Genomic DNA, 20,325 nt, shown 5'->3' on the forward strand with positions numbered 1-20,325 from the left:
AAAATCTACAAGATACTGCAAAACCTCAACAACAAAAAGACAAATAACCCAATTAAAAAATGGGCAAAGGATATGAACAGGCACTTTGCCATAGAAGATATTCCGGTAGCTAACAGACACATGAAGAAATGCTCACGATCATTAGCCATTAGAGAAATGCAGATGAAAACTACAATGAGATATCATCTCACCCCAACAAGGCTAGCGTTAATCCAAAAAACACAAAACAATAAATGCTGGAGAGGTTGTGGAGAGACTGGAACACTTAGACACTGTTGGTGGGAATGTAAAATGGAAATCGATTTGGCACTTCCCTAAAAAGCTAGAAATAGAAGTACCATACGATCCAGCTATCCCACTCCTTGGAATGTATCCGAGAGAAATAAGAGCCGTCACATGAATAGATACATGCACACTCATGTTCATTGCAGCACTGTTCACGATAGCAAAAAGATGGAAACAACCTAGGTGCCCATCAACGAACGAATGGATAAACAAATTATGGTATATCCACATAATGGAATACTACACAATGATAAAGAACGATGAAGCCGTGAAACATCTTATAACGTGGAGGAAACTGGAGGTCATTATGCTGAGTGAATTTATTCAGTTACACAAGGACAAATATTGTAAAAGACCGCTATTATAAGAACTCAAGAAAAGGTTTAAAAACAGAAGAAAACATTCTTTGATGGTTACAAGGGTGGGGAGGGAGGGTGAGGGTTATTTACAAAATAATTTTTGATAACAGATTACTATCTGATTTTTGACAGATTATCCAGAAGGACTTTAAAGAATTGAAAGACAATGCTACAACAATCATATACTTACTTATGTCAAAAAGTTTTCTTGATGCTTACATAAATAAAAATGAAAAAAGACACAGAATTAATGTTGAGCCTTTTCTAGTTTCATATTTAAGTCATGTTTATTAATGGATACATGGACTAAATGAAACACAAACCAACATTCAGCTCATTAAGAGATGTCTTTTCAAGAAAAAAAATTACTTTTCATGTTTAACAATTATGTATCAGCATTAGTAATATATATATCATTTTCATTTATTTTGCAATTATAATAAGAACTCAATCTAGAAGAATATTTTTCTACTTAGGCTTTTATGATTACATAAAATTAAAAAAACAATTTAGATAAATGTATTTATTTGCAAGAAATTCCATAGATCAGAATTTCTATTAATCTATAAAAATTCTATAATATATTAATCTATCTATAAAATATTTTCAAGCATAAAATATATATTGACTAGAAAAAATTATGTGGGAACTGGGATGGAAATATGAAATCAAGAAAAAAGAAATAATACAAAATTTCTTACTGTTACAGAAGGGTTTGTCCATGTAATTTATAAAGATGATGGTGAGTATCAAGTGTTTATTAGATAAGTTTAAAATGTCTGTATTTACAACATGCTTTGGATTACATTCTTCCAAGTATTTAAGCTTCTAAAGAAATGTTTACAAGGCTACTTGAAAATGTGACGACATACACAGTTTTAAAATGTTCTTTCAAGGGCTACAGGAATCAAACACTAAAATAATATGGTTGCATGTTTTTTTGGAAGGTTCCAGAGTTAGTTACTGGTAGACTCAGGGCTGGAAAACAGGTTTGTCTGGATCCAAAATGTCAGGCTATGCCTGATAAGGTATGAAAGTAATTGGTCAACAGTGCGAACCCACCAGGTGCTCCTTGGAAACCCTATGGGGCAGTTCTACTTTGTCCTATAGGGTCACTACGAGTTGGAATCGACTCAACAGCAACGGGTTGGTTGGTTGGTTTTAATGTGTTTTCCTGATCATGCTGACCAGTGCAGAGAGAGCTAGAAACTAAAATATTCCATGTCTTCCAAATGTATCACGGATAAATAAAAAAGAAACCATCTATCTAGACTACAACAAAAACGATTCTAAAATGAATCAATAATTTCATTTTCTAGCGGATTGTGCACAGCAGCGACAAGTTCCACCAAGTTAGCAAAAGCACCTCCTGGGAGTGTTAGTACTCACGCTCAAGCCCCTTTCCGACGCTGCCTCTGAGCCGTCCTCATCGATGTCCATGCCCAACATCTCGAGCTGCTCAGCCTGGAACACAAGCATGTGCCCCAAATGTCACCATGCGCAAGTAAGTTTAGACAAAAAATATTGTCCTTAGCAGTTACTAAGGCAAAAACGTATGCTTCAAGGCAGAAGAACCTGTACCTACAGAGTTTTAATCCATGGTCAGTTCCCTTTAGTTCCAGGACTTGAGAGCTGTCCTAAAACAGCCCCTAACCAAAGTGCTCACTGACTGACAATCTCATTAAGTTTTTCTTTTTTCCTTTTTCCCAAAAGAAGCTCTTTCGCTTAATAAAAAAAAAATTAAAACATTAGTGGGCCTGAGCTGATGGAACTAGACACCTTACAAACCAAATAAGTAACTGGGTTTTGAGGGTTTTTAAGTTCTGAATTCAGTTTTACCACTGCACTGGCGACTGATTGTATGTACACAGAAATAATTCACCAAATATCTCACTCCCAACCTACAGACGAGAAATGCTAACGGTATCTCACTTCACTGTTTACAAGAGTGTTTTGTACATTATAGTTGTTGCCCACCAGTAACGGAATAACCTGGGGTACAATTTAAAAATACAATTCCTAGGCCCCAATCTGCTGCAAAAGACCTTTTCAAAGTGTTAAAAAAGCAAAGATGTCATCTACATAACTAAGATATGCCTGACCCAAGCCATGGTATTTTCAATCACCTCATATGCATGAAAAAGCTAGACAATGAACAAAGAAGACCCAAGAAGAATTGATGCTTTTGATTTGAATTATGGCATTGATGAAGAATATTGAATATACCATGGACTGCCAGAAGAATGAACAAATCTGTCTTGGAAGAAGTACAACCAGAATGCTCCTTAGAAGCGAGGATGGCGAGACTTCGTCTCATGTACTTTGGACATGTTATTGGGAGGGACGAGTCCCTGGAGAAGGACATCATACTTGGTAGAGGGTCAGCAAAAAAGAGGAAGACCTTCAATGAGATGGACTGACACAGTGGCTGCAACAATGGGATCAAGCATAGCAAGGATTGTGAGGATGGCACAGGACGGGGCAGTATCTTGTTCTGTTGTACACAGGGTCGCTAGAGTTGGAACCAACTCGACAGTACCTAATAACAGGGCCCAACCTAGCCTACTAGGACATGACCTAAGAATCCAATTGTTAACCTACATCTTAGGTGATTGTTAGATTCTTGGGTTAGGCAAACAAATACTGTTAAAATGTTATAAATTATCAAATATTTTCAAAATATTAAAACACAAAAGATTTAAAACAAGAAAAGACATTTTCTCTTGTCTACTTCAGCCAAAATTGTATCCCTTTTAAGCTTATTATCCATTGACATACATACATGTCTTATAGGCAGTCCTCGGATTATGAACAAGTCCTGTTCCTAAGTCTCTCTTTAAGTTGAATTTGTATGTAAGTCAGGACAGTTAGGTATGGTTCATATCTAATGTCCATCAAATGTCTGTCTTAGTGTGTAGTATATAGTGTACCTTTCCATGCATAAAAAAATTGAAGAAACACTTCCAGATATACTAAAACATCTTTAACATAATAATTCAGTAATATTAATAATAATGTTTGGATGCGTGTCACAAAGTAGCACCTGTTTGTTATTACAAACCACTGTATGTACCTCAAATTTTTAACATAATAGGCTTTATGGAGGTTGGTTCCTAACTATAGTGTGTACACAAGCTGGACATCCATAACCTGGGACTGCCTGTACGTACATATGTGTGTGTGTGTGTGTGTATTTAAATATATAATGTCTTGCATATATATATAAATATATATATTTAAATAAATACATAATGCCTTACATGTATGTAATATATGTAACATCACATATACAATACACATACATATATATATATACACACACATGCACAAACATATGTACACATGTATTTCTTTTTCCTTTTGTGGAAAAGATAGTAAGGAGCCAATTTAGCTTTAAATGCCTTGATATTTCACCGTTCTTAGTGTTCTAGTTACTGAGAGGTATGTAGACCATCTGGCATCACAGGATATGATTTCAAAAATAATTTACTCCAAATTACTAAGGCTTGTTAAGTAATGTACAATGTAAACATGTGATTAAGAGCAAGGACTATGGAAAGAAAGACCTGGGTATGAATTCTAGCATTAATTAATTCTGGCATTTACTGGCTATGATTAGCGCAGAGTTGCTTAGCCTCAGTGTCTTCACCTGTAAAGTGGGGTGGATAATATCTCTCTCACCAAGTTTCTAGAAAGATTAAGTGCAGTTGTATTTAACACACTATCTTCTATAATAAAAAAGAAGAAAAATGATGAATTAAGAAGTTAGTGCAAAATAACAATCCAATAAGGATAAGATCAAATAGGGGATGTGTGGAACAAAACAAAATAAAATAGAAAGTTATAAATGAAAGATGAGATATATATAACATGAAAAACAATTACAGCAGGTTCAAGACAGAGAAAAGAATTGAGTACTTCACGACAGAAAGAAAAGTCACTCATCATCAGTGGACCCAACTTTATCATATGCAGCATTTTCACTGATGGGTCATCCTTCCTTGATCCTTTTCACACTCTTTCAACAGGGCATCTCCCCCAAAACTCTCAAAACCCAAATCAGAAAGTCTCCAAATCTCCAACTCTGTAGGCTACTTTATTTTGCTTAAAACAAAAGCATTTCTAAATGATTTTTTTACTTTCTTTGCTGGTAGTTTTATCTCTCAAAGGAAGAAGACACAGGAAGAATAGCTTGAGATCAAAGTGTGAGGAATGAGGAAATGGTAAGAAATCCAGTGGGAAATGGAGGCCCAAGAAGGACAATGAGGAATGCCGTCCCAGCAAATTTATTCTAAAAATTTCAGGGAAAAAAATTCAGAGACAGGCAGGAAATTCAAACACAAAATTCTGGTCCTTTAATTTCAAGTAATCCCAACAGGAAACAAAAAGAAAGGAAAGGAGAAGAGAGAAGAGAAAAAGTCTCAAAAGATCTTAGAGAAACATTGAGCACAGACTTTCAAAGGACAGGCAGGAACATGGGGAAAAGTATATAGAACCAGTAATAAATATAAGAATCACAAAACAGTAATCAAAGCGCCAGGAGAGGTAAAGAAAACATGAGTGGAGGCTTGTGAAAAACTGCTGAAGATGCTTGCTGCCTGAGTCATCTAGGACTGCTGTAACAGAAACACTACAAGTGGACGACTTTAACAAAGAGAAGTTTATCCTCACAGTAAAGTAGGCTAGAATTCCGAATTCAGGGTGTCAGCTCCAGGGGAAGGCTTTCTCTTTGTTGGTCTTCTCAGCAATCTTCCCCTGGACTAGGAGCTTCTCAGCATAGGGACCCCAGGTCCAAAGGACACACTCTGCTCCCGGCATGGTAGGAGGTCCCCAACTTTCTGGTTGCTTCCCTTTCCTTTTATCTCTTGTAATATAAAAGGTGGTGTAGGCTACATCCCAGGGAGACTCCCTTACATTGGATCAGGGATGTGACCTTAGTAAGGGTGTTACAATCCCACCCTAACCCTCTTTAACATAAAATTACAATCACAAAATGGAGGACAACCACACAATACTGGGAATCATGGCCCAGACAAATTGATACACACATTTTTGGGGGGACATAATTCATTCCATGACACTTGCTAAGAAGCCTCCACTAGTTCGCCCTCCTGAGTACGACCTGGACCTCCATTGTTGCCTGACTTGACGACTCTTCTCTCACATCTGGAAACACAACAGGGCAAGTGGGGAAAGCGCTGGCTTTAACGTCAGACAGCCCTGAGACCTAATCCTGGCACCCTGAGCAAGCTACTTTCTTTCTCTGAGCTCCAGTGTCCTCCTCTGCAAACGTGGGGTGAATCACCACACTGACTCCACAGGCCCCTGGAGAGCAGACAAGATCACTCACGGAAAGCCTCCTGTACAGCTGCCCGGGTCTCTGCAAATGCAGAGATGGTGCCTAAATGTGACTACACTTTTCCTCTCGCTTCTTCTAAAATATATAGGTGGTGAACACTTCCCAATTATAGTGAAAGTATTAAAGCATAATGCTCATTAGAACATTTTTTTCTTTTTTTGTCGCATTTATTGGTAAGGAAAAAATACTAGATATAAGGAAAATACATCTTTAAAATATATGATATGGGTAACAAGCATTTTCTTGGTGGTTATTAGGCATTTATGGTTTTGAAAATTGTGATAGCAAAAATCTTTACTTTTATCAGAGCTCTATGACATTGTATTCAAAATATGATTTTAAGATTTATTTAATAAAGACAAAAAAGATCAATAAAATGAACTTATCATGCAGTGTATTATCAAATTGTATTGGGAGGGCCAAAGAACATCTAACAATTACTAGCAAATGTACCAGTTCCACCACTGATACTCCTGTCTGCAAGAGGCCTTAAATCTAGTTTCTCAAGACTTCAGATGTTAAACAAGGTTTGAGGCTTCAGACCATTTATGGAGATGCTGCTGTTATTGTTATTAGTTGCCATCAAATTGATTCTGACTCATGGCAACCCCATGTGTGCACAGTATAACTGCTCCATAGGGTTTTCAAGGCTGTGATCTTTCAGAAGCAGATCACCAGGCCTATCTTCTGAGGTGCCTCTGGGTGGATCTGAACCACCAACATTTTGGCTAGTAGTGGGGCATTTAACTGTTTGCACCAGCCAGGGACTCCTATTTACAGGAATAGTGACTATTTAACATAAACTTAACTGTAACATGCTGTGGAATGGGGCAGTCCTAGCACACCCTGCCACCTCTCCCTGTGACCCACAAATGAACTTTGTGCTTACGACCAGATGTGTCAGCCTGGCTTCCTAGATGGTATGAGGGTGTGGGCTGACTCCCTTTTCTGGGACATCTTGATCCAAAACACATTCCATAGCAGATAATGGCCTATCAGCACATCCCTCTCCTTTTTTCCTGAGAACATGTCAACATTCCCTGTAACTGCTTAGCCAAATCTGTGTTATACGGCACCTGGTCAATCCCACTTCTATATCTGTTCTTAGCAGAGAGAAGATGCATGCATGCAGACCATCTCCCTGTGTCCTGGGGGACTGACAGCCACTATTGAAGCTGATATTGCTCTGTCTTTTCTCTATGTGAGTAAACATCGCTCCTACCAGTTCCTGTTTGCAAGTCGTGTCTTTCTTGGTGACCCCAACACATGCAAACCATGGAGTGGATTACTATCCTCCAGGTGATGGGACACGTCCCCTGTAGGTGGTTAATAGGTGTCACTTCTCTGACATATGCATTCATTCACTCACTGATGCAAGGGATTGAGTTTTTACCACCCGCCAGGTACTGAGTATATACGAGGCAGAAGAAGGGCTCATGGCCCTGGCCTGTCAGGAGCTCACAGGCTTTGTGATCTACAGGTAAATAAAACACTATCACCCAAGATCACTGCTTAAGGGAAACACAAGGCATTCATTTCAGTGCATCTGGACAGGCTCCCTTTTACTTCAAGGAATTAATATTCCTAAATATAATTATTTAGAAAAATTCCAAGATAGGCTGAGTACAGATATTTCAAGAGATTGTTTTTACTTAATGCACAACCATATGTATATTTAATCCATTACCTTACTATTGCTTCTTTTATTAACTTTGAAAAATCCCAGGAATTTTTTCTTCTCCTTATCTGTTTCATCATGGCCAAGTGATGATTTTCTAAAGGTTTCTGGGAGAAAAAAAAAAAAAAAGAAAACATTAAAGTACTAAGTAACCTTTCATCGTTTGAAACAAGCAATTAAATACGTTACTTTAAAAAGCTCAATGAATTCGTTCTCTACTCTTGAACTTTCAGGTGTTATAACTGTTGTTAAAACTATTTCAAGTTTTTCAAGTACCTCAAAACTTTCAGGTCCATTTAGGAAATCTCTAAAGGTTTTTACAGTCTTTTAATGATCATGTTGGTATTTTCTGTGGGTGAGGGTGGGCCCCGCATCAGAATGAAAAAAAGATGAAAGAAATTAAAGGTCTAGGGCAGTGGTGCCCAATGAAGTTTACAACGTGAACTACATATGTAATTTTAAATTTTCTAGTAGCCACATTTGAAAAAGTAAAAAGAAAACAGGTGACATTAATTTTAATAATATATTTTATTTAACCCAATATATCCAAGGTGTTATCATTCCATCATGTAATCAATATAAAAATTATTCATGAGATATTTTATTTTATTTTATTTTTTTTTGGTACTAAGTCTTTTGGTACTTGGAGCCCTGGTGGCAAAGTGGTTAAGTGCTCAGCTGCTAACCAAAAGGTTGGCAGTTCGAATCCACCAGCTGCTCCCTGGAAACCCTATGGGGCAGTTCTACTCTGTCCTATAGGGTACGCTATGAGTTGGAATTGACTTGACAGCAACGGGTTTGGTTCTCTGGTTTAAGTCTTCAAAATCCAGTGTGTACTTTACACTCACAGCACATCTCAGTTTGGACCAGCCACCTTCCAAGTGCTCAGTAGCCATGTGTAGCTCGTGGCTACCAGACTGTACAGCATGGATCCAAAGACTGTGAAATCGGTGCAAACATCTGCTTTATGAATCATGAGTGCTGTAAAAACGCTAATAAAATAAGTCAACACCTTTCTGATTGAAGACACCCCACTCATTTCCAGAACAGAGAATAACAGTGAGGGTGAGGGGTTTACACAGACAGTATTTGAGACAATCAAATCAGATCTTTCCAGATCCACATTTCCAGATTTTCTTTCATCTACCTCAGCTAGAAATGTTTCCTTTTTAATTACATTCTCTAGAGGGCTGATTTTTTTTCTTCTTTTAAATGGATATTTGGAAAGCATCTCTTGATTGTCCCCAATCTTCTCCTTTCTTGGTGCTTTCTTCATCGGAATTTTAGAGCTAGAATGGACCTTTTCATTTTCCCAGTGAGAAACGGAAGCTCAGACTGGTCAGGCAGCTTACAGCATAGCCAAAGGCCATGGCTCACAAAGTGTGGGCGGACAGGCAGCATCATCTGGGAACTTGGGAGAAATGTGAATCCTTGAGCCCACTTGAGGCCTCCCAAATCAAAAACACTGGGGACAGGGCCCAGCACTCTGTAGTTTAGCAGGCCTTTAGAGGATGCTTAAGCTGCAGTCTGGGGATCACACTTGAGAACCATTAGCACAGTAGTTAAGAGCACCTATGTCTGAGGCTTACTTCAAATTGCTTAGCCTCCTCAAGCCTTAGTTTCTTCATCTGTGTATTGGTAATGATTTGGTTGACTGTGAGAATTAACTGAGGGACACTGCCTAGCACACACAGCTCTACATAATAATGATTATTATTTACTGACAAAGCCCTCTTTAGGCCTTTGTCATTAATTCATCCAGTTTTTCTCTTCCAAGGCATAGAATTACAAGAGAAGGGAACATTCAGGCATTCCTGAAGGACAGGGAATTTGCCGGCATCACCACTAACTACCAGAGAGCCAGACCTCCCATCCATTGGTGGAAAGATGACGAACTGGGATTTTACAAACGGTGACAAGAGAATATAACCCAGTCCAGGTAAACATCAATTAACTTGTTTTATCTACTAATAGATAACTTCATAATCGAGTTGGAGAGCAAATGTAAAAGTCAGTGTATTAGCAGCATATAACATACGTATTCACACTTATACTGTGTACCCAACAAAGCAAAAATAAAGCTCGTGCATTCTTTAAGTCATTTTATAAAGAGCAAAAGGCCTGTGTTTTAGTCACAAGAGTTGGGGCTCTTGGTTATGTGCAAGCAGCTCCAGCAGAGACATCACGCACTTCCACACAAAAGGACCAGACCTAATTGGCTAATTGTGATGCACAGAAACAGACTATATAGTCTTTCTTATACACACACACACACACACACACACACACACACACACGGAGTCACATATTTCAGTTAATCTTTATAAAATTCTCTATTATATACAGAGCTATAAAGAGTAAAAATATATATAACCTGTAGTATGGATAAATATGAATATTTATGACAAATAATGTTTTGAGAACTGAGTGAAGTGTGGCACATGGATATATTAAAATGGGTGCTAACATAATGCCCTATATATAAATAAGAGACAAAACATGTTACTGGAACACAGGCTATCGGATCAGCCACAAAAATAATGGGCTGGACCAGAAAAGGTGGTAATAGGGACAATGGCCAGTCACCACCCCACAGGGCTGAGGTCAGTCCCAGGGATGAAGGCGTAAGGACAGAACTGACACAAGTTAGTCCAAAAGGCACCTTCTCATGTCACTGAGCTTGCAGCTGTCTGGTGGTGGCAGGAGCTAAGGTTCACAGCTCTGAGCTGGGGCTTAAAGCAGCCAGGCTATTTTTAGAGATGAGGCTTTGGCTATGAACAGAGGGGCCCCCTGTGGGGCCTCTAAGACTCGGCAGATGTGGCAGAAAGATCCATTTGAGAGGTAATCAAGAGAGCTTGGTTTCCTCACAGTGTTTGTGTCAGCCACAATTTCCACAGGCAGCCCTGCTGCATAATTAATGACTTACACCTCCCAGGCCTGGAGGATGCATGCAATTAAGATCTAGAGTTCACTATTCCAACTGTACGATAATCTGAGCATGAAATGTACTTTGGTTGAATTTACTAAAAATTAGATATGAATACAAGTTTGGGGAGTCACAGTTAATCCACAAGGAAGCATACACTGTTTTAAAGCTTTAAAATGACTGAGAAAACAATGGAGATGGATTGTGGGATGTGGAGGAAGATGAAGGAGCCCTTAAAGACCAGTCTTCCAGATGCAAAAACTGAGCATCAGAGTGGGGCAGTGACCGGAACAAGGTTGCTAAGCAAGGAAATGGAAGAGGAGAAGCAGGTTTGCACTTGGCGATATGTGGTTTTTGCACATACTGGACAAGTTTCTAAGTTCTGGTCACCATCGCTAGAGTACGTGTACAAAATGGTAATAAATAATCGCTCTTTGATTCACTTTTCCACTATCTCAGTCTTTCCCCAAATGTTCTCCCCTAAATCAACCAGAACTGTTAAAAGCCTTCATGTGTATGAATTTTCGGCTCAAAACAACTACTCACTCATGGGGCTCCTTAAAAGAGAGTCCTAATCTTTTCATTAGTCATTTCTATTGTAAGATGGAGACAAATAACAGATAAGGAATATTAAACATGGTCCAGGCTATGGCTCTCTCAGATTCTACATCCACTTACTGTGGTTCTGAGACTAATGCCAAGTTTTTCTTTCATTATTTATGTTTTCTAGAAATAAAATCTATTGTTAAATACCTTAACAAACATGGACAGAAGTTTCTGTAACATACAAATAAATACTCATTGGGATTTTAATGAACACTTTGGAGTATGCGCGTGTGTGCGTGAGTTATAATAAATAAGTGTCGGCAAATGCGAAATCTGTGCTAATCATTTGCGTACTAGTCTATGACAAAAAACGTTAAATTTCAAAACCCATACTGCTCCAAATTCTGCAGCATGCAAGATACAACTCAGGGGCAGGTGAGGGTAGGCAAGCACAGGTGAAAAAGAAATAGTGTCTTTTCTACTTGAACCACTTCTTCTCTACTCTGAAATTCTGTGTTCATAAAAAGTCCTGTTTTCCATGACCGCCTTCTTCATTTCCTAGCAATCAGAACCATATAGCAAGTTCTCACACCAGGGTTACTTTTCTCCTAACCAACCAGGGAATCAAGAAACCACACCATAGCACTGTTCCAGCACAGCAAAAAATCCCAGAGGTACGGCAGCCACACTCCCATTCCTGCAGGCCTCACACACACAGGCCATCTCCATGCATCACCCAGCCCAGAGCCATGCGAAGCGCAGCCTGATGCCACGGGGAGCAGCACTGTGGCCTCGGTGACTGTACCTCGACAGCTCAGGAAGGGCTCAGACTGAGTTTTGGTCAGAAGAACTGAAAAAGGCAGGCAGGGCAAGAATGAGGACAAGCTTCAGAATCTGCAGCAGCCCCTGTCTATGGTCCAGCCCCCGACTCAGCCCAGATGGGTCCCCTGTATCCAAGGGCAGCATGAGGTAGGGGTAGGGCCTGGATTTCCATGCTGGATTTCCAGAGCCCTGCAAATGCTCAGAGCTACTGCAGAAGCAGGTGGCAGCAAAGCCTTCTTTTCTAGCTGCTACTGTCAGGAATTCCAGAGGAGGGCGGGCCTCTGCAGGCAGAGGGCTGAGCAGCATCTCTTCCTGCAGTGGATTCCTCTCACCCTTTCTCAAGCAGCTGCAGGGCCAGGGATGGGATCCACCCCACACCCCCAACAAGTAACAACAAGAGGGACAGAGGAAAGGGCCTGCCAGGGTCAGCTGCAAAAGAGAAAGTGAACCCCAGGGACAGCCTCGGGACAATTTGAGTGTTAATACCATGGGATCAAGGCTTTGGCGTGGATGATTGTCAAGACATCTCACCAACAGTGAGGCACAGACAGCACCCAACTGAAAACGGATGAGGGCCACAGGGCTGGAAGGTGGTCTGTGAGCGCCCCAGAGCCTCCCCTCCCACCCCCATGCCAGGTGTTAACACTTAATTTTCTACTTTGGAGAGGTCTATGGGGCCCCTGGGTGGTGCAAACAGCTAATACACTCGGCTATTAACCAAAAGGTTGACAGTATGAGTCCACCCAGAGGTGCCTCGGAAGAAAGGCCTGGCAATCTACCTCCAAAAAATCAGCCATTGAAAACCCTATGGAGCAATTCTACTCTGACACACATGGAGTCGCCATGAGTCAGAGTCCACTTGATGGGTTTTGGATGGGCAGCTTCCCAAGATGGTAGAAAGGGGGACTTAGCTTGGGAGAACCATTTTCCACCAAGTTCAGAAGTATTTCAAAGTCTGAATAGCCAGGTGGGTTACACCAGTGTGTTCTTCTGTTTCACCCTGTTTGTGGATAAAAAGGGCAGGGGACCCAACTCCTCACTGCAGGAGCATGAGGTTTCCCCACTGCAGGCTCTGGCCCCCACGTTCCCAGCAGCAGTGGGATTACTTGGGTATTATGGAACCTTTTCCAGGTAGTAGCTTCTGCATTATATCTCAATGGCTGGCATATAACTGAAATACTTGTTTGTGCAAGCCTTCTTCATTCAGATACTTAAATGTGGGACAGTCTGTGTTTCTGTCTTGCTAAGTGAACGCTCTATTTCCAAAGAGTCATGTAAACCCAATTTAAATAGAGCTGATATAACCAGACGCACCCAGCTACAACCAGGCCAGTGCAGACAATGCTGAACGTATTTCTGTTTAAGTCTTAAAAAGGTACTGGATAAAACACAAGGCACATTGTTTTCAAATGTCAGAGTACTTGTTTGTTCTCAAGGAATATACAGCCTATGTTCCTCATAACTGATTAAGCTAAATCCCTCTTTCGATTATCAAATCAGATCCAGGACCCAGAATCTCCAGGAAGAGGTGAACTGATTTGGGATAGGGCTGGGGTCTGGACAAAGGCTCCACTATCATCATTAATTTCATGATAAATTTGGTAATAAGAAAACTACATGTTCACACTATGCTATTTCAAAACATTTGAAAATATTTCAGCTGGGTGCTAGAGAAGCTTTTTTTTTTTTTTAACTAGGAGAGTCTGGGAAAAGGCTGTAGAAAACCTTGATTACGTATATATTTTTAAAAGCCCAACCTGTTCAGTATTTGTGGAATAAATAAAAAGTGAGGCAACAGATATTAAGTGAGGATCTTAAAGTCATTTAAGCAGAAATTTTAAGAAGCCTATTTTAATAATTCTAAGGTCAAGGAAGAGGAGCTCTGGTGGTGCAGTGGTTAAGAGCTCGGCTGCTACCCAAAAGGTTGGCAGCTCAAATCCACCAGCTGCTCCTCGGAAACCCTTTGGGGGCAGTTCTACCCTGTCCTGTAGGGTTGCTATGAGTCAAAATCAACTTGTTGGCAACAGGTTTGGAGCCCTGGTGGTGCAGTGGTTAAGAGCTTCGCTGCTAACCAGAAGGTCAGCAGTTTGAATCCACCAGCCGCTCCCTGGAAACCCTATGGGGCAGTTCTACTCTGTCCTGTAGGGTCACTATGAGTTGGAATTGACTCGACAGCCATGGGTTTGGTTTTTTTTTTAAGGTCAAAGAATCTTAGAAATCTTTTTATTAGTCTGGCAGTTGTTTAAATATATACTCAGTCAATCCCCTGTATCAATCAGAAAAAATTTGCTTCCACAAAAGATCAGTTTTTGCACCAGCCTTCACCTTCTGGGACCTGCTGCTCTCACCTATGGTTGTGATGGTGACCTCAACATTAAGTGCCACACTCACACGATGAAGATGTGTCCAGCAACAACAACGAGGAAGCCTAAGGCGGTACTGTGACTCTAATATGATCAGTGTTGGGGGACAGATAAATGCATACTTGCCACTTGCTCTGGATATGAGCAAAGTGTGAAACTTGGGAGTAGTTAATGGCAACCAAAAAGGAAAGCCAAGAGAATTCTGTAGGTGGGTTTTGAGCAGTTCTTCTAGAGTGTACTCTCCAATTTTCTTCTCACGTTTCCCCCGCTTTCATTTATCTCACCAATGCTCACAAGGAGATGGGGTAAAAGACTCATTCATGGCTGGGGTGAAAGAGGTGTACTCATAATTGAAGAGGAATTAAAACAAGCCGTGTTTATTTTTTGCCCACTTCAACTCTACTTTGGACAAAATGTGAATTGCCTGGAAACTCAACGTACACATCTCTACCTAGCATTACGGAGCGTTGGGAGGAGAGCTGACAGGTGATGTATGTATGTTTTCTCTATGTGCTTTGACAGGATGGGATGTATAAGGCACAATGAGGTCTCACCTCTTTTATTGTCCCATGCGTAGAGTTCCTTTATCCCCAACTCATTCAGGGACTTGGAAAGTTCCAGCTCCTCCCCAGCAATGTTATCCCGGAGGAGAATGACATGCTCTGGGCTGACTTCACATTTTGCACAAATGACAGGGAGAATATTCTGGAGAGGGACCTCAGGGCTCACACGCACAACGGCTTTCTGTGTTCGCAGGTAATTCACTACCAAACGTACAGATTTCTGGAAAAGCACACCAAACAGAAAGAATTCTGTAAGTACATCTTCCCACAATGGCTTCAGCTTCTGTTTTCATATGAGGATTGGGTATGGCTAGATTTTGTGTAGCTGGAATCTTTCCTCCACAAGTCCAGTGAGTCAGGGGGCATAATAAATAGTGAAAAACAAATGCCTGGAAGAATAAACGTACCTGAGATCACTCCTACTGATGAGCAGACTGTTAATAACACAGGAAATGTAACATCACTGAAGGGCTCTAAAGTTAAAATCAGTACATATATTATCTTTCAAGGATTAGGATCAGATGTGAACCCAAGTACTATGCACATTTTCTAAAGGAAAATAGTTTAGAAGTATTAGGAATAATTTTTTAAATTTATTTTTTTTATTGTGGTAAATATATATGTAACACATACTTGGCCTTTTCAACAATCTTCACGTGTGCAATTCAGTGACATTATCTATGTTTATCATGATGTTCAACCATTACCATTATCCATTACCAAATTTCCCCATCACCTTTAGCAGAAGCTCAGTGTCTCCTAGGCAGTGAGTCCTCCTTTTCCCCTCCCTCCCACTTGCCCCTGGTAACCACTAATCAACTTTGATATCTACCATTATACTTGCCTATCCCAGATATTTCATGTAAGTGGAATCATATATTTGTCCCTTTGTGATTGACTTATTTCACTCAACATAATTTTTTTTCAAGGTTCATCCATGTTGTGGCATGTATCAGAACTTCACTTCTTTTTATGGCTGAGTAATATTCCACTGGAAACCCTGGTGGTGTAGTGGTTAAGAGCTACGGCTGCTAACCAAAAGGTCGGCAGTTCGAATCCACCAGGTGCTCCTTGGAAACCCTATGGGGCAGTTCTACTCTGTTTTCTAGGGTCGCTATGAGTCGGAATCGACTAGATGGCAGCCAGTTTTTGGTTTTTAATATTCCATTGTATATATATAACACATTTTATTTAGCCATTCGTCTGTTGATGGAAAATTAGGCTGCTTCCACTGTTTGGCTATTGTGAATAGTGCTGTAATGAACACTGGTGTACAATTATCTTTTTGTGTTCTTGCTTTCAATATTTTTGGGTATATACCTAGGAGTGGAATTGCTAGATCATATGGTAATTTTATGTTTAACTTTTTGAGGAACCAACCACCCAACTGATTTTCACAGTGGCTGTACCATTTTACAACACCACCAGAAATCTTACCAATACCTGTTGTTTTCTGTTTTTCAAATCATAGCCATTTTAGTGGGTGTGAAATGATATCTCATTATGGTTTTGATTTGTGTCTCCCTGATACCTAATGACCTGAGTATCTTTTCATGTGTTTGTTGGCCATTTGTATTAAGAAAAACCTCTACCAAACAAGAAATCATCAATTTTTGTTTAAGAAGCCAAAATATCCAGACAAATATATGAATATATATATCTATATATATAGTATGTAATTATGTGTGTGTACAAACCTATATACATAACACACACATTTTAAGCTAGAAAAAATGAAAAATATTTTATTTTTTAAAACACTAAACCCATTACCACTGAGTTGATTCTAACTCACAGCGACCCTATAAGGACAGAGTAGAACTGCCCCATAGGGTTTCCAAGGAGCAGCTGGTAGATTTGAACTGCTGACCCTTTGGTTAGCAGCCATAGCTCTTAACCAGGGATCCTTAAAACACTAGGTATATAATAATCACGAAGAAAAACAACAGATTAGAGTTGAATCTAGGTGAGTACAGATAAAGTGGCCTATCAAAAATATGTTATATGCCAAATCTTCATCCAGTCCACCATTATTCTTCCTTTATGATCACCCAAACTGTGCTGAGATCCCGGAGAGGTGGACACAGCAAACATGTACTGAGTCAGGCTCCCTTCCATTCTGAGGGCCAGGCTTGCTTGCCATGATGAGGGACTGTAAGAGGCAGGACGGAACCCACCAGTCTTTTATCCTGCTTCTCCAACAGGACTCAGACACCCGCCCTGGCTTCACTGCACCTGGGCTTTGTGCCTGGGAACCAAGGAAGGAAGAGAAGCCACAGGATATAAACATGTTTTCTCTTCCTTGAATTTTAATTTTACTTGAAAAATGAGGGACAAATTCCTCCTAACAGTACAGAAGGGCACCAAATACAATCTATCAGCCACCCAATCCAACGTGACTCCAAAGCCTAGAACATTCACAGGAGACAGACAGTTGGCCATATTGTCGTTTTCAAAAACAAGAAAATTTAGCAAATCTTCTGAGAATCTAAAAGAAGGAAATAATACTGCTTTTAACTGGAGTTAAAAGATCCACATAAAAGCCTTGCTTAAAGTCCAATAAGCAGATGGAGTTAATTTCAATTGATAAACAAAAGCCTGCAATTAACCTATGTATATGTTAAGCTACTCTCCAACTGCAGTCAGTAAATATTTTAGACATAAGATTTTAATAAGGAAAAATCAGTTCTTTTTTTCCCTCTCACTAGGAAGATGGTCTAATCCTCTATATATTCAACTGTTCCCTGTGACATGAAGACCTTTAGAACTGCACTGTCTAATAGGGTAGGCACTGGCTACTTGTGGCTATTAAAATTTAAATTAATTGAAGATTCAGTTTCTCCACAGCACCACTCACATTTCAAGTGCTCAACAGCTACTTGTGGCCAGTGGCTACTATATTGGACAATGCAGAACAACAGGACAGTTCCGTCATCACAGAAAGTGCTAACGAACAACTCTGCTCTAGACTAGTTCTCTCCTATAATAATTAAGCAATGCTACAACAGTAAACATCCACCTCCTAAAATAAACTCAGTTTAGTGCCTAACTTTGCAGAGCATAGAAGTAGAAACCTCAAGCACAGATGTCTGCAGGTAGTACTTAGATATTAAGAACTCCACCCGCCCCCACTCCGCACTCCCAGCCCCCTCTGCTACTGGTACCCATGTATGTCATTAGATAATAAGGGTTCCCACCCTACTAACCTCAGGCACCTTAGGTGGCCCAGGCTTAGCCTTCTCTTCAGGAACTTTTTCTTTCAGAAACACGGTGTGCACATTTAGGGTCCCAACCAAAGTATTTGGCTTAAAACTCAAAGGTTGTTGGGTTTCCAAAGACCGGATCTCAAGGGCATGGTGGGATGGATTCAGGTGGTACTGAAGGCAAAGTTCAACCAGTAGGTCCATCATTGCATGGCTGAAAAACGAAAAGAAACAAACCACAGTTATCAGGAATGACTGCACTCATTTCTGTCTAGGTGAGTAAGGGCAGAGCAAACGAATGAATGAATGAGTAAACAGGCTGTGCTTATGAAGACAACAGCAGCTCATCAACTCCTCAGGCATGAACTGTACAGCAATATTTTAACATTTTTCAATACCAATAAACAACACTACTGAAAGAGCAATCTGCATATCAAGAGCATAATAGGCGGGAAAATAGTAATATTTCTAGTTAAATCCATGAGCATGTTGAATTTTATCTTCTAAGGTCAATTAACACAAATTATATTACTCACAGGCTCATATAACTGAAAATAACTAAATTTTCAGTTACTCATATAATGTATCTTATACACCGCAATTTTTAAGTTGAAGAATTTCATAACTTTCCTTTTACCTAAAAAAGCATGCCATTTCCCACCCCAGGCAAAATACCTAAAGCAATTATCTTCTTTGAATGTCAAAAAAATTCATAATGTTTTGCATCTCTGGCAATTACTGTTGCTAAGAGAGGGGAGTAATCATCAGACTATCCCAAAAAGCAAAAATTTTCATTTACATCTGTCTTATTCATCTAGTGCTGCTATAACAGAAATACCACAAGTGGATGGCTTTAACAAAGAGAAGTTTATTCTCTCACAGTCTGCTAGGCTACAAGTCCAAATTCAGGGCATCAGCTCTAAGGGAACACTTTCTCTGTTGGCTCTGGAGGAAGGTCCATGTCATCAATCTTCCTTGGTCTGGGAGCATCTCAGCGTAGGAACCTCAGGTCCAAAGGATGCGCTCTGCTCCCAGCACTGCTTTCTTGGAAGTATGAGGTTCCCATGTGTCTCTGTTTGCTTCTTTCTTTTATATCTCAAAAGAGATTGGCTTAAGACACTATCCAATCTTGTAGACCTCATCAGTATAACTGCTGCTAATCCATCCTATTAGATCATAATGATTGAATTTACAACACATAAGGAAATCATATCAGATTACAAAATGGTACCTAATTATACCATACTGGGAATCATGACCCAGACAAGTTGACAGATATTTTGGGGGGGCATAATTCAACCAGGACATCTTTGTTTACATTTGCCTGGCAGAATGTTTTCGTATTTACAGCTGACCTCTCTTTTCCTACAAATTTCCTGAGGAGAAGTTTAGTGTAAACTTCTCACTAAGCATAGGTCCTTGTCTCTGATTTATTTCTTATTAAGTCACTTGCATGACAATTATTTCAGATCATCACTATGTTTCCCAGGTCTCACCACCTGGATGTCTGAAGATCTGTAGCTCACAGCATTGCCATAAACCCCGTAGGTGCTTGCCAGCAGCTGCTCATTCCTAACACTGAATGGTAAAGCTACAATGCAAAGCCCAAACCCTGAAAGAATACCCAAACTGTCCTAGTTCTCCTATTGCTACAAGTAAAGAATACCAGTCCACCACCTGTCTGTCAGTTTGCTGTACTGTGGTGGCTTACGTGTTTCTATGATGCTGGAAGCAGTATTTCAAATACCAAGAGGGACCCAAGGTGAGCAGGTTTCAGCAGAGCTTCCACCCTAAAGGCAGACTAGGAAGAAAGCCCTGATGATCTACTCCAAAAATCAGCCAATGAAAACTTACGGATCACAACAGAATATTGACCACTATAGTGCTGGAAGATGAGCCCCCTATGTTGGAAGGCATTCAAAATACATAGTGGTTTCAACAATGGACTGAAGCATACCAATGACCATGAATATGGCACAGGACCAGGCATCATTTCTTTCTGTTGTACATACAGTCACTATGACTAGGAATAGACTCCACAGCAACTAACAACAAAGAATATTAACAATGCTCTAATTGTTACTAAACAACGTTGCAAAGCTTATCTGCATAACAATATTTACTCCTATCAGGAATCCGAGAAGCTGGACTATATGAAGAAGAAAGAGGCATCAGGATTGGAGGAAGACTCATTAACAACCTGCGATATGCAGATGACACA

General features: G+C 40.0%; 1 protein-coding gene across 1 annotated transcript in view; it reads right to left on the reverse strand.

The window, feature by feature from the left end:
* COBL (cordon-bleu WH2 repeat protein) overlaps positions 1-20,325 on the reverse strand; it is a 237,734-nt gene that overhangs the window by 197,649 nt on the left and 19,760 nt on the right. The window contains exons 3-5 of the mRNA XM_023743099.1: positions 18,108-18,318; positions 14,893-15,121; positions 7,691-7,788 (exon numbers count right to left, since the gene is read on the reverse strand). Of these exons, the coding sequence (XP_023598867.1) occupies positions 7,691-7,788; positions 14,893-15,121; positions 18,108-18,318 (538 nt within the window). The remainder of the gene's footprint in view (positions 1-7,690; positions 7,789-14,892; positions 15,122-18,107; positions 18,319-20,325) is intronic.

This window comes from Trichechus manatus, unplaced genomic scaffold, assembly GCF_000243295.1.
Source record: "Trichechus manatus latirostris isolate Lorelei unplaced genomic scaffold, TriManLat1.0 scaffold00235, whole genome shotgun sequence".
Taxonomy (NCBI): Eukaryota; Metazoa; Chordata; class Mammalia; order Sirenia; family Trichechidae; genus Trichechus; species Trichechus manatus.